General features: G+C 48.7%; 1 protein-coding gene across 2 annotated transcripts; it reads left to right on the top strand.

The window, feature by feature from the left end:
- Window positions 1-17: 17 nt before the first annotated feature.
- Window positions 18-13,039, top strand: LRRC14 (leucine rich repeat containing 14). Of its 2 annotated transcripts, none has more exons than XM_035125963.3 (4): window positions 18-223; window positions 5,774-6,128; window positions 6,251-6,889; window positions 11,638-13,039. In XM_035125963.3, exons 2-4 carry the CDS (start codon window positions 5,806-5,808, stop codon window positions 12,206-12,208), a joined length of 1,533 nt encoding a protein of 510 aa, XP_034981854.1. In that variant the 5' UTR covers window positions 18-223; window positions 5,774-5,805; the 3' UTR covers window positions 12,209-13,039. The 2 variants fall into 2 exon arrangements, with proteins under 2 accessions (XP_034981854.1, XP_088532558.1); XM_088676432.1 differs by lacking the exon at window positions 18-223 and adding an exon at window positions 482-1,080.
- The last annotated feature ends 521 nt before the right edge of the window (window positions 13,040-13,560 follow it).

The following is a 13,560-nucleotide window of genomic DNA, read 5'->3' as shown; positions in this document are numbered from 1 at the left end:
GAAACCCCGTGGGAAGGAGGGAGGGAGGGAAGAGAGGAGGGCGGAGCGGCGGCGCTACGTCCGCGCGTGCGCACCACGGGCTCGCGGCGCTACGGCGGCTGTGAAGGGGACGGCCGGCGGTGTGCGCGCGCGCGCAGGAGGGTTTCAGGGCCGCCTCGGGATGGCCTGAGGGAGAGCGGAGCCGTCACCGAGAGAAGGAGCTAGGAGTGGTCGCGGGGGCCGGGTAAGACCCGAGGCCTACTACGGCGGGCGGGAGAGAGAGAGAGAGAGAGCGCCCGGTTCGGGGGAGGGTGGGATGACGTTGCCATGGCGATGGGAGGGGTCTTCCGTGACAGGAATGCGGCGGTGGGGGGAGGGCGTGGCGGCCAATGGGGGAGGGGGAGGCGGGGGAGCCGCGCAACAAAAGAAAGGCCCGGCCTCGCCTTAAAGGGATCGTCTCCCTTCAAAAAGGCCAAAGGGGGGGGGCGGCGCCGGCTTCCGCCCCTGCGGCCCACGGAGCGCGGGGGGAGGGGCAGCCGCGGGGGGGGGGGCGACGGAGCCCGATGGGTTGGGTCGGAGGCCTCCCCCTCCCGATCGGATTCTCCTCGCCATTGGGCTTCCGTCGCATTTCATAGCCGTTTCTTCCTTCCCGGCCATGGGAATCGAGCTCCGTCTCCTCCCTCCGCGGCGAGGCGCCTCCTCGGCCTTGGAAGCAGGCGGCCCCCGCGGCCTCGCCAGGCCGAGCTGGGAGGGAGGAGGCCGTAGGCCACGCGGGTCTGACTCGGTGCCACAACGGCTGCCGGTCGCCCGTCGCCAAGCGGCTTACGGTCCCCGAATCGCAAAAACACGTAGCATAAGAACAAAGCAAGAAACCCCACCCCGCGGTTTCAAAGGCCCCACGGGTTGTATAATATATTAGCCGAAGGCCCGGAGAAGAGGAATCATGCCTTTGCCCGGAGCCTGAAGGGTCCCCGGGAGAGCAGTCCACCAACCGGGAGCCTCCCTAGGTGGGGAGAGCATCACACAAGCGCGGAAAAGGCCCGATCTCTATTACCGCAGCTTCCTATGGTCCTCTGTTGAACGCCAAAATGGCTTCTGCAGGTAGAAAATCAAACCATTTTATCAATGTTGCTTTCTTTTCTTTTTGTTAACAATAATAATAATTAATAATTTATTATTTATACCCCACACATCTGGCTGGGTTCCCCAGCCACTCTGGGCGGCTTCCAACAGAACATTAAAATACAATAGTCTATTAAACATTAAAAGCTTCCTTAAACAGTGCTGCCTGTAAATAAAATTTTATTAATTTTCACAGGCAGTGAAATAAAAAATCAAACCATGATCTAACATTTGAACTTCTAATAAGGGATCCTACTATTCTACAAGTCTTATTTTGAGGTTCTTTAAACCTCAAGACTTCCTTTGACCCCTTCCACTGGTTCTTTACATCTTACATCATTCTCTGCATTTTGTTATCATTTTTATCCAATTGCTACTCCTTAACATTTTCCACGGTAGTTCCTTACTGCTTATCAATGTTGCTTTCAATGCTATAACCCACCCAGGGACCTTATGGCAAAGGGCAGGTAATATTAAGTAAATAAAAATAAGAATGCAGAATATCAAATCCATTGGGGCACTAAAAGCATTCATATATATGTAGCTGACAAGTACTATCTTAGAAGAGGCAAAAAAATGGGGAAAGAAATCCTTTCTGTCATGGTGCAGGGACAGCCTGGATTGCCAACAGGTTTACTCTCATCTCCCAAAGATCATCTACCACCAGGCACCCTCAAACTTCGGCCCTCCAGATGTTTTGGACTACAATTCCCATAATCCCTGACCACTGGTCCTCTTAGCTAGGGATCATGGGAGTTGTAGGCCAAAACATCTGGAGGGCCGCAGTTTGGGGGTGCCTGATCTACCACCATGACCAAGGTGATTTCCATTCTGAAAGCAGGTTGAAAGCCAGCCTGGAATGAATCCAAATAATCCTTGTCATCCAGGACTATCTGCAATTGTAACAGTTTGACTAATACTAATACCTTAATTAGGAACAGTAAATTTGACACTGGATGATTGTTGAGGTCAATATAAAAAATATAAAAAAGGAGCTGGAACACCTCTTTTCTTCAGGGCAGACAGAAGCACCCAGATTTGACAAACTCCCTACAGGTAATTGTAACAATGGACCCCTTCCTTCTTTTTGGCAAATGAGGTAGTAATGGAAGCTTTCAAGTTCGTGATTTCAAGAGATTGAGCATGCTACCCCTTTTCAGTTACCTATGCTGATTAGATCTCCTTTGTCTATATCCAAATGGAGTGTGCAATGAAGTGACCTCCCTGACGCGCAAGCCTGGGCAGTGAGTATGGAGGTCCTGGGCTGCCCGGACGACAAGACCCTCCCTTTCATCCTTGCTGATGTGGTCCAAAGGAAAGCAGAGCATTACATTTGGTACCAGGTTGGCTGCCGGAGTTGCTGGATGGAGGCGTACAAGGGACTCCACTCTGGATTTGTGTAGGGTTTACTCCTGAGCCTTTTTTTCTACCAAAGATATCCCCTCAAGGCAGCAGTTTAGGGTCAGATTTTGCCTTCTCCTAGATGGGCTGCCTTCCCAGGTGGACGACCCCCATCTGCCCTTTACAACCCTCTGCTCAATGTGCAGAAACTGCTTTATTAACTGTTGGACCGCCTATTGGTTTTGTCCTCTCCATCCACCAAAGCCTATCTTTGCATCCAGAGGAAGTAGCTAACTCACCAAGGGTTTGAAACCCATCAGCTACCCTCATCTGATTTATCCGGCCGGGTCCCTTCTAGCTCTACAGTTGTAGGAAGTAGATGAGGTTAATTAAAAACAAGGCTGGGGGAGGGATATAATGGGTGGAACTAGATTCACTCTTTTAGTCTTCAGCGTTTGTGGTTGCTGGAAAAACTGAAAGCACACACACCCCAAACTTCAAGGACCTAAATACCAGTAATTAGAAATAAGAGGGGAGGGAATGGCTTTTGCTTGATGGAATTCCTACTTTAGGCTACCAATTTGAATTGTAACACTTCTTTGTAAACTTGTTTGCGTTTCTAATTAAAATCCAATGATTGTCTTTCAGCTGGCTGAATATCCTTTTTGAGAGAGAAAATGCTCAATGTGTTTTCCAAGCTTTTTAAGAAACCCTTTCCTCCCTGTTCTTCATTTTAAAAATGTTCCAGGATTCTTACGCTAAAAAACAAAATAATCCCTCTTGTTAGGCATGACATAAAAGGGAAGAGGAGGAAGAAAAAAGCACTTAGGCTTCGGCCATTGATCTGCTGGAATGGAAACAGGTAGCCAGGTGGAATGGCTGCTTCAGGCTGAAGTGCTGAAGGCAGGTGGTTTCTCAGCAGTGCTGATGGGTCAATCCTGCTTCCCTCCTCTCCATGGCATGGAAGTTGATAAAGCACCTCTGAGCTCAATGGTGCTTACTGTCAAGACAATATCCCTAGCCATGCCCCAAAATGCTTTAGTCTTGAAGGTGCCATAGGACGCTTACTAGCCAAAAATCAGCATTTCCCCATATTCTGATTTTTGTACAGTACCAGAAAACAAGTGTCAGTAGTTCATTTATATCAGTTCAAAAAATGGATCATATATACTTGAGAAGGGGGAAATGTTAAAAATTTGGAAGGGGGAAGTAATGTCAAGTCCAGCCATAATTTGTAGACCTCTTTGAAGCACCCCTTCCTTCAAGGAATCATTCATAACGTCTGGTATAATGCAAGCAGTAGCTCTCAAACCTCAAATCAGCTTATCTCTGGATAATTTGTCAGTACGTTTTCCAGCACAATTCAAAGTGTTGGTGCTGACCTTTAAAGCCCTAAACGACCTCGGTCCAGTATACCTGAAGGAGCGTCTCCACCCCCATCATTCAGCCCGGGCACTGAGGTCCAGCTCCAAGGGCCTTCTGGCAGTTCCCTCACTGCGAGAAGTGAGGTTACAGGGAACCAGGCAGAGGGCCTTCTCGGTAGTGGCACCCACCCTGTGGAACACCCTCCCATCAGATGTCAAAGAGAACAACTACCACCAGACTTTTAGAAGACATCTGAAGGCAACCCTCTTTAGGAAAGCTCTTAATGTTTGATGGACTACTGCATTTTAATATTTTGTTGGAAGCCGCCCGGAATGTCTGGGGAAACCTAGCCAGATGGGCGGGGTATAAATATATAAGAACAACAACAACAGTGGTGTCTAGATGCAAGCACTTGGTTGACAAAGTGTAAACATGACATTAACCACAGCAGGCTCAAGTACATGGTTGATTCCTTTTCCCTACTTGAAGTAGACCCCCTTATCACTTGAAGGAGCTCTGCTGGCTGGAGGAGAGGCTGGGCTTCACCACCATCGTAACTACAAAGCTGGCACTTTAGTGTGCTCTAGTCGCTGTTGGGGGGTGTCATACTTTTTTTACTCTTCTGCCATTAGTGCACTAGTGATCAACCCAACCGTTTCTTTGCCCTCAGAGTAACACGGCACTAAGATGATTCTGTGATTGGGGTGAGGACACTTGGGAGTAATTGACCAATGCCATCTCATTTCTAAGACATGCTGTCAGGGTTTATTGTGACTACTCTACTCTTGAGTAACGACCGTCCACAAGCTTGTCTTTCAGATGTTTTTATTGGTGCACATTATTTACAGTGTAATGGATTGCTCATTTCATGTCTACCCGCTCGAGTCAGATTCCTGCACTAATTCCTTCCGTGTTCGCGACCAGCATAAAAGCCTCGGAACTGAGAAGCGCTTCCCTTTCCTCCTCTTTCTCAATTCCAGCGTCGGAGGGACGGGTCTTCTATCTGACCTATTCCTGTCCACTCTTTCCGCCTCCCTCTCTTCCTGCCTATGGAGCAGGGGCTCTTTAGTGTTGCCAGAGCCCTGGCACTCCCTCTCCATTTCCTGACTCACCCCTTCAGACCCCTTGCTCTCATGGCTACTTGGAGACGGGCTGCTTCTGATGAGGGGGGAGGTTCTCTATAATCCCTCCCCCTCACACATGCATATATCAATTTATCTGTATGCCGCTTTTCCAACTTGAAACAATGCTTATGGCGGTTTATAACATGTAAAAAATTACATAATTGCAAACATAACAAAAGTAGTCATAATAAACCTCAAAAAGTACATAACCAAAGTGGGCAAGAGAGCCTAGGCTAGACCCTCAGCCATTAACCATAGGAAAATTCCCCCAGAGACAGCAGGAAACCACACCTGATCCATAAGTCTCTGAGAACACACTGTCATACTTCACCCCTGTGAAGGTTGGAGACTGCATACAGTCCAATTCTGACACCGTGTTGGAGCTGGGGTGGGTGTTCATTATTGTGGCAGCTGGTGCACTATGGAAATTCCAGGATCATAGCCGTCGTCATTTTTGAAACTCATTGAGTAGCCTTGCACAAGCCAGTGCTTCTGTAGAGGTAAAAGGTGTAGGGAGGCCTTTTTAATATGCTCTGAGTGTTTGGAACTGAATGAGAGATACCCAAAATACTATCCTACCCCATAAGTACCCACTCAACATTTTGATTGGCAGAACTGTCACAACCCATTCTGCATTTGTAAGAAATCATGTTTTTAGCCTGCTGCTATTTTAACTTTCTGAATATCTTGGATCATTGTTGTTATTTTTTCTTATAATGTTATTTTATCTTTTTTGTAAACCACTTTGAGTTGTTGTTGTTTTTATGTTCACGCAGTGTATTAATTTTATGACATAAAAATAAACTCGATAATAAATCTAACAGAAGCAATTCTTTCCTCAGCTTTCTGGCTTGCCGTCTGCTGAGTCGCTGCCATGAACTCCCTGGTGTTCCTCTGCTCTCAGAAGGTTGTCGCTGACTTTGAGGGCCTGCAAGATGCCTTGGGCTTCCTCCCGAAGGAGCTCTACCCCGTCTTGTTCAAAGCTGCGTTCATGGACAAGAGGACCCTGTCCTTGCAGCTGCTAGTGAACACCTGGCCCTTCCCAGTCCTCAGTTTCCAGAAGCTGCTGCGGAAATGCCAGCACTGCGAACGTGCCCTGATCCGGGAGAAGCCCAACAAATACTGCATCCAGATGATTATTTCGGGAGTTGTGACATACCTGGTCAAGCTGCTGGATAACCGGCGTGGCAGTAAGAGGTATGTGACGGTCCATGTGGCCCCTGGGCGTCTCCTAAAGGGTGTGGGCAGGGAGAGCCACCGGGGTGGGGTGGGGACTAGGGTTGCCCTAATGGCTTGTTCTTGTTTGGCGTCCCTGGCAGCAAGGTGCAGCAGCGGCTGCAGATTCTCGACATGACTGGCCTCCAGGACGAAGGGCAGGGCCCAGAGAGCATGAGTCTCTGGTCCCGGACGGTCACGCTGGCAAAGGCTTGCCTGGACATCTCCAAGCAGCAAAGCAAGTGGACGAGACGGACGTCCAAGCGGAGAAAAAGCCCCTACAGCAAACCCCCGGGCCCCCCAGCCCTCCCGCCCTACTCCGTGGACGTTTGGGTGGACCTCTTTGTGAACAGCACCTCCTACGGAGTCCTGAAGGACGCCTTGCAGATCAACAGCTACAATGCCCTGCGGCTGAGGTGCCGGGACTTCCGGGCAGAGGAGCTGTCCATCGCCAGCACTGTGGGGCTCCTGGAGTTCCTGGACCCGGTCGGCGTCCGGCAGGTGGACCTGAGGTTCAACAACCTGGGCCTCTCCGGCTTGCGAGTGGTGCTCCCGCACCTGACCAAGTTCACCAACCTGGCGAGCCTGAAGCTGCCCTACAGCAACGTGGATGTCAGGCGCCTCACCGTGGGCATGGAGGGGAGCCTGCAGTACTTTGCCAACCAGCTGAGCCGACTGAGATGCCTCAAGGAGCTGAACCTGGGATCCTCCCGGCTATCTGGCAAGCTAAGGCTGCTCCTAGGGTAAGCGGCTGAAAAGGGGGCTGTGAATGTGTGTGAGCTCCTGAGCTAATACTCTACTTTGTCACACAGGGCATCGTTGTTGTTTGGCATCATTTGTTTTCACGCAAGCAATAATACCAACAATAAAGAGAAGGAAAAAAGGAAAGGAAAGCTATGAGGAGAGAAAAGGGAGTGGTAGTAGTCCAGGAAAAGCTTTATAACTGTCCTTCTTGTAGGAATGTTCAGGAATGTGGATGAGGAGATATTATTTAATATATCCTATCCCAGCTTGTGTTAGCAAGCTCCAAACTTAGCAGAGTATACATTCCATTTTAATGCACAGCAAAAAACGGTTGCACAGGCTTGCTTAAGCCTCTAGAATAAAATATATTTCCTGGATTTTCCCCTTTATCCCTCTTAAAAGAAAAGACACGACACAGTGCTCTTTAAAAGTCGAAAGAGTTTACGTACAGTACATCCTGAGTTAACAGCATAATCTCAGAAAGGCAGGCTTGCTTAGAAGAAGTAATATATACATGTGAAGTTCACTCATAAGGGGTGAGGCTCCATTTTCTCTCTCTGGGCTGAAAGCCGAGAGAGACTCTTAACACTAAGATGTTGCTTCTCTGAAGTCGGGATTCAAAGAGAAGTGAAATGGCCGCTGGCCGGTGACTTTACCTGGCCAGGTAATGCCCATCTCAATTACATGTAGAGGAAGCCCATCCCAGATCAGTGGCAGGAAGTTTTGCTGCTGACCTGGTCAGGTGTCCCTCCATGTGGTCACTCTAGGAACTGTTGTGACTTGACTGCACCTAGCTTTACATCCCACACTTCTTAAGTATATTATTCAATGTTTTTCCCTAGGAGTCCATGGCACACAGGGCATGCAGCTCAGTCCCCGAGGAGGCAGTGATGGCCACCAACCTAACTGGCTTCCCTGTATAGGGAAGTTTTTTAATGTCTGATGTTTTATTGTGTTTTTATATTTTGCTGGAGCTGCCCAGAGTGGCTGGGGTAACCCAGTCAGATAAGCGGCACATCTGTTCAGTTTTATTACAGCAAAAGCCAGCAATACAAAGTACCATAGTTCCAAACAAAGAATCAGCAAAGCGGCACATCTATATATATAAAAATGTAAAAAGGACATGTGGGTGTGTTTCTACTTTTCACCAAAACCGCTTGACCGCTTGAGGTGAAATTTTGACACAACATCACATGCAAATGTCCGAAGGATATAGGAAAGTTTGCTAGGAGAGATGTCACACCTCCGCCAGGTAAAAACCCCCAAAAAACCTATTCCAGAACGCACCACTCAGCCAAAAGTGCATCCTGGGAAAAGAACCAGGTTACAAACCACCGCCCTCTAGTGGCAGTTACACTGGTACTGCACCTATAAAACCTTCCCTCTCAACAGCATCTTGGCTCCCGTTTACATACTAGGCCGAAGCCTTTACAGACTAGGTCGAATGGAGGTACTGACTCGCCTAGGTGGGGGTTGGGGGGAGGAGGGGACGGGATAAGTCAGGACACGGTGGGACCAGTCACAGGGATGAGGGGGGTGGGGGGAGGGATACGTCATGGGTCAGGACAGAGGGGGGAAATCACAGGGATGAGCCACAGCAACGTGTGGCAGGGCCAGCTAGTCAATAATAAAATTATTCTTATAATTATTATTTATACCCTGCCCATCTGGCTGGGTTTCCCCAGGCACTGGGTGGCTTCCAACAAAATATTAAAACACAATAGTCCTTCAGATATTAAAAGCTTCCCTAAACAGGGCTGCCTTCAGATGTCTTCTAAAAGTCTGGTAGTTGTTTTTCTCTTTGACATCTGATGGGAGGGCATTCCACAGGGCGGGCGCCACCCCCGAGAAGGCCCTCTGCCTGGTTCCCTGTAACTTCGCTTCTTGCAGTGAGGGAACTGCCAGAAGGCCCTTGGCTCTGGACCTCGGTGTCTGGGCAGAACGATGGGGGAGGAGACGCTCCTTCAGGTATACGACTACTACTACTATTACTAAAAGATGGATAGACAGATTCATGGAGGAGGGGGCTAGCCATGATGGCTGTGCTCTGCTTCCGCGGTTGGAGGCAGCAGTGTTTCTGAAGATCAGTGCCTGAAAGTCACAGGAGGGGACCATACTCTTTCTTTGAGTCCTGCTTGCTGGTTTCCCACGGGTATCTGGTTGGCCACTGGGAGTACAGGATGCTGGACTAGATGGGCCACCTTTGGCCTGATCCAGCAGGCTCTTTGTCCAGTTTTTAAGCATCCACCGTACAGGTCATGCATTCAGAAGTTCAGTAGTGAAATATACTCAGAGTCGAGAGTGAATTTCATGCTCTTTATTCAGCTCTTAGTCATCAAGAAGAAGAAGAAGAATGGCCTTTTCCCAAAACCATCTGCTTATATACATTATTTACACAATGGGCTTTGCGTGATTGGCTACTTCAGGGCTGCACCTGTGGGCCAATCAGTTTGTGGATTGACTTCTGCCAGCAGCCTGATTGGCTGCTCCTGCAGGCCAATCAGGTTGCGGATTCACTTCTGCCAGCCGCCTGATTGGCTGCTCCTGCAGGCCAATCAGGTTGCGGATTCACTTCCACCTGGAGTTGGATTGGGTGGCTCCTGCGGATCAGTCAGACTGCTGATTCTGGATCCTATTGTTCTATGATTCAGCTCAGTACATAACAAGTAGGCAGACCACAATTTAAAACTGATTAGGAAGATAGGTAGCTGCCTTCCCCTGAATCAGACCCCTCATCCATCTTGCTCTGTATTGTCTACACCAGGGTAGCCAACCTGGTGTTCCCCAGATGTTGTTGAGCTCCCAGCAGCCATCAACTCAGCCAGGGCATTTTGGGAGTTGGAGTCTGGCAGCCACTGGAGGGCATCACTTTGCCTTACACTGACTGGCAGCAGCTTTCCATGATTTCAAGCAGGGTACAATCCCAGTCCTACCTGGAGGTGCCGGGGATTGGACCCTTGGACCTTCTGCATACAAAGGAGATGCTCTGCTGCTGAGCTGCAGCCTTTCCCGGCTTTTCTTTCCCACCTCCTTGACCCTGCTGACTCCATGGCACAGCAGCCTCTTGAGGTGAAGCATCAGCCTGGGCAAAACTGGTTTGGCATGACACATGAAAATTTTAAAAAAGAGAACACAAATATACATGTAGTTTGCTCCGCACATGCTTGTATGGATTCTTGGTGCTGCATGCTGGCCCATTTTTAAATGGAGGCTCAGTTTCCAGGCCTCAAAAGTTTGCAAGTTGTGTAATTAGCAGTGGTTGAGATAAAGCCATTTATTTATAGCTATCAGAAGTTCCAACCCGCAAAAAAAAAAGTCAGTGTAAAGAGGGATTTCAGCCCCCCCATTTCCTTTTTCAGAATACTCCATGTCATTCTCGCCTCCCTCTGGTTTCTGTTGTCTCCCTCTGCCCCACCAGGCACTCATCCAGCACTCCAAGGTCACTAAACATGGTCACGCTTCATTGGGCTGTTTTGTGGGTTCTCTCATTCATAGTTTTTTCTAAAGGGGGGGTGAGGTTGGTGCTTCTGCAGACTTTGCAGTGCATGAAATCCACTGATACCTTCCTCTTACGCATCAGTGGTGCCCTTTTGGCTACTGTTGTAGAACTCCCTCCCTATGGAGGGAAAAACTGTCCACACACATTGATGACATTAGACATCCTTCAAAGGCACACCTGTTCACACAAGCCTGTGTGGTGAGGTGTGTGAATGAATGATTACTGGAGCTCGTTTTTCTGGGTATTAACTGAACTTATCAGTCAGTGTTCGAAACTCCCATTGTTCTAGGCGCATTTTGCGACAGGGAATTTCATTAATGCAAGCAGTTTCTGAGCTCTGCGCACAGTACTGCGCCTAGGATTTCAGAGTAAAACTGCAGAGTGGAAGAAAATGACTTTTTCCGCCTCCCAACTTCCAACTACTCTCTGAAGACTGAAGAATATTAGGGGGGGGCAGGGGAAGGACCTGTGAAAAATGAACATAATATGTAACACTAATGTCTCACAACAAATTAAATTGATCTGTAGAAAATGCAACTTGAAAAAATGTATTTTTTTTAATGAACATAATATTTTAGCTGCAGTTCATTCATTTTCAGCTTTGTATTCTTGTTATTTAACAAGTGCGCCTAGACATTCTGTTGTGGCACCCACAACCTAGGTTTAAGGTGCCGTTTAGCTCCTAGCTTTCATATCTCAGTTTCTAACACTGTTCTCAGTTACAGGTAGGTAGCCGTGTTGGTCTGGATCGAAGTAAAATAAAAAAATTCCTTCAGTAGCACCTTAAAGACCAACTAAGTTTTTATTTTGGTATGAGCTTTCGTGTGCATGCACACTTCTTCAGATACAGTGTTCTCAGTGTTTAACTGCATTTACTAAGCTGAAGTTTTGTTTCATAAGGTTTTTATTACATAACTCGTGAGATATAGCATAAAGAGCAGTATGTAAGTTGGATAAGTAAAGAAAGATCAACACAGAGAAGGAACTGGCTGGCTACAGTGTGAGTGGTCTAGATTCCCCCCTCCCTGGTTCGTAAGTTAAAAGGCTCCTAACCTAGGGCACTTATGCTAAATAACAGGCTTGCATTCTAATATGACAGAACACAAAAGGAGAAAAGGAAGGGGAGAGAGAGAGAAGTTGCTAGTTTGCAAGTAAAAATACTTCAAATGTTTGAAAGTAATCAGGGGCTGAATTAGCTGGAGAGTGTGTTGAGAGTGTGTGACGGTGCCCCTTTCCCTGTCTCCACAGTGACTTGCAAAGCCCTTTGGAGAGCCTGGAGCTGGCCTTCTGCTACCTTCTGCCCAATGACCTGGCCTACCTTTCCCAAAGCCTCCATACTCCTGCCCTGAAGAAGCTGGACCTCAGCGGGAACAACCTCTCCGACTGCCTCCTGCAGCCTTTCCAAGGCCTGCTGATGGAGGCCGCCCCGACCCTTCTGCACCTGGACATCATGGAGTGCCGCATGATGGACACCCACCTGAACGTCCTCCTGCCGGCCATCTGCCGCTGCTCGCGGCTCCGCTACCTGGGCGTGTTTGGCAACCCCATCTCGGCCAAAGGACTGAAGAACCTCCTTCACAAGACGGTGGGCCTCTTGGACTTGAAGCTGGTCATCTACCCCTACCCGGTAGACTGCTATGGGGATGACCTGCCGTGGCCCCCCACTTCCTCCAACCTCCTCAACGGCAACGTGGACGAGGAGAAGTTCTTCCGGGTCAGCAACGAACTCCAGCAGATGCTGCTGAGCGCCAATCGGTCAGACGTCACCTGGACCACGAACCTCTGCCGCCACAATAGTCTGGACTTCTTTAGTTTATAGCCCCATGCGCATCTCCTGCCAAGAGACAAGGAATGGGGCTTGTCCTCTCCTGCTGCCACTTGCCTGCCAACGCTCCCTGTCTTGCACCATACCGCAATGGACCAGTGCTGACTGCCTTACCTGCCCTGGTGCATCTCAGCCAGAAAGATCCACTTGGGAGAGCCTTGCAGACAACACCTTGAGTGGTTGGCTGTGCTCTCTTTCCAGCAGAGTGTGTGGAGGCACTGTAGCCTGCTCTGCTCTTTCTTCCTGCCAGGAAAAGGATGCAGCTGCCTTTGCCTGCTTGTCCTCAACCTTAAAGGGGCAGGCAGGCAGGCAGGGGAGCCTTGCATTCCTTCCAGTCAGTGGAAACAGCTCTGTAGTGACTACGGAAGGAGGGAACAGGCAGGCAAGTGGTGGCCAGGAGAGAGGAGCAGATGAAATCTGCCATGGTGTGGTGGCGAGTGGCAGATGGGTATTTCTGTTAACATAGAAGGGTCAGCAGTGAATGCCAGGTCAAAAGCACGTGAGCCCTTTCTGGTGCATGTAAGAATACTGGGGGTTAGGTTTTGGATTTTTTTTTCTCCCCCAAACATCTATTTTGTAACATCTTAGTTAGAGCTTAGCAAAGTGGGTATTACCGCCTCTCCTTCTGTGTGTTGATGGGATTGCTGGAGGTCAGTTGGGTGGGTGCCTTTGAAATGGTTTGGTCCCTTTCATCAATTGCGGGAAGTTTGTCAATCCAGAATCTGGAAGAAGGCCTAAATATTGTAAGGGCTGAAGGAAGGGGAGGTGAGATTATATACAGAGAACTTTGGGACATGAAATAAAAGATGATTTGCCTGAGAGCAACTGAGGTGTCTGGCGTTTGCTTATGAAGAGGGTTCAGCTCACATAAAAGCAGTAAGAGAAGTGTTCTTATCAGTTGGTTAGATACAGTTCTCCTGAAAGCCCTGTAGCATCTGGCTTCTGGCTGTGGGGAGAAGTGGGTGTTGAAACGAGGAGGGGATTGTACTGTGGCAGGGTCTGATTTTGTGAACAGCTTTTGCATCTTGCTGTCAGCCTTTGTCAACGTGGGGTCCACAAAATGTTGCTTGACTACAACTCCCATCAGCCCCAGCCATAATGTTTTTGTGGCACTTGCTATAGTTTCATGCACACAAGTAAAGTTTAAGTGAAGGCAACCAAGTGTCACAGAGCCGTCACATGAGCAAATTGGGGTGGATGCTCAACAAACAGGTTGTCTGGAGGAGTTTGGAAACGGTAGCAGATAAAATCATCCCAGTGCGGAAAAGGACTAAAATTATGGAAGGCGGCAGGCATGAGTTTAGGGCTCAAAGGCCAGGGACCATTGAAACCATTTTTGGTGTGAA

Source organism: Zootoca vivipara, chromosome 8 (assembly GCF_965207765.1).
Source record: "Zootoca vivipara chromosome 8, rZooViv2.hap1.1, whole genome shotgun sequence".
Lineage (NCBI taxonomy): Eukaryota > Metazoa > Chordata > Lepidosauria > Squamata > Lacertidae > Zootoca > Zootoca vivipara.
Note: the sequence above shows the minus strand (reverse complement) of the source record. Positions and strands in the feature narration are given on the sequence as shown.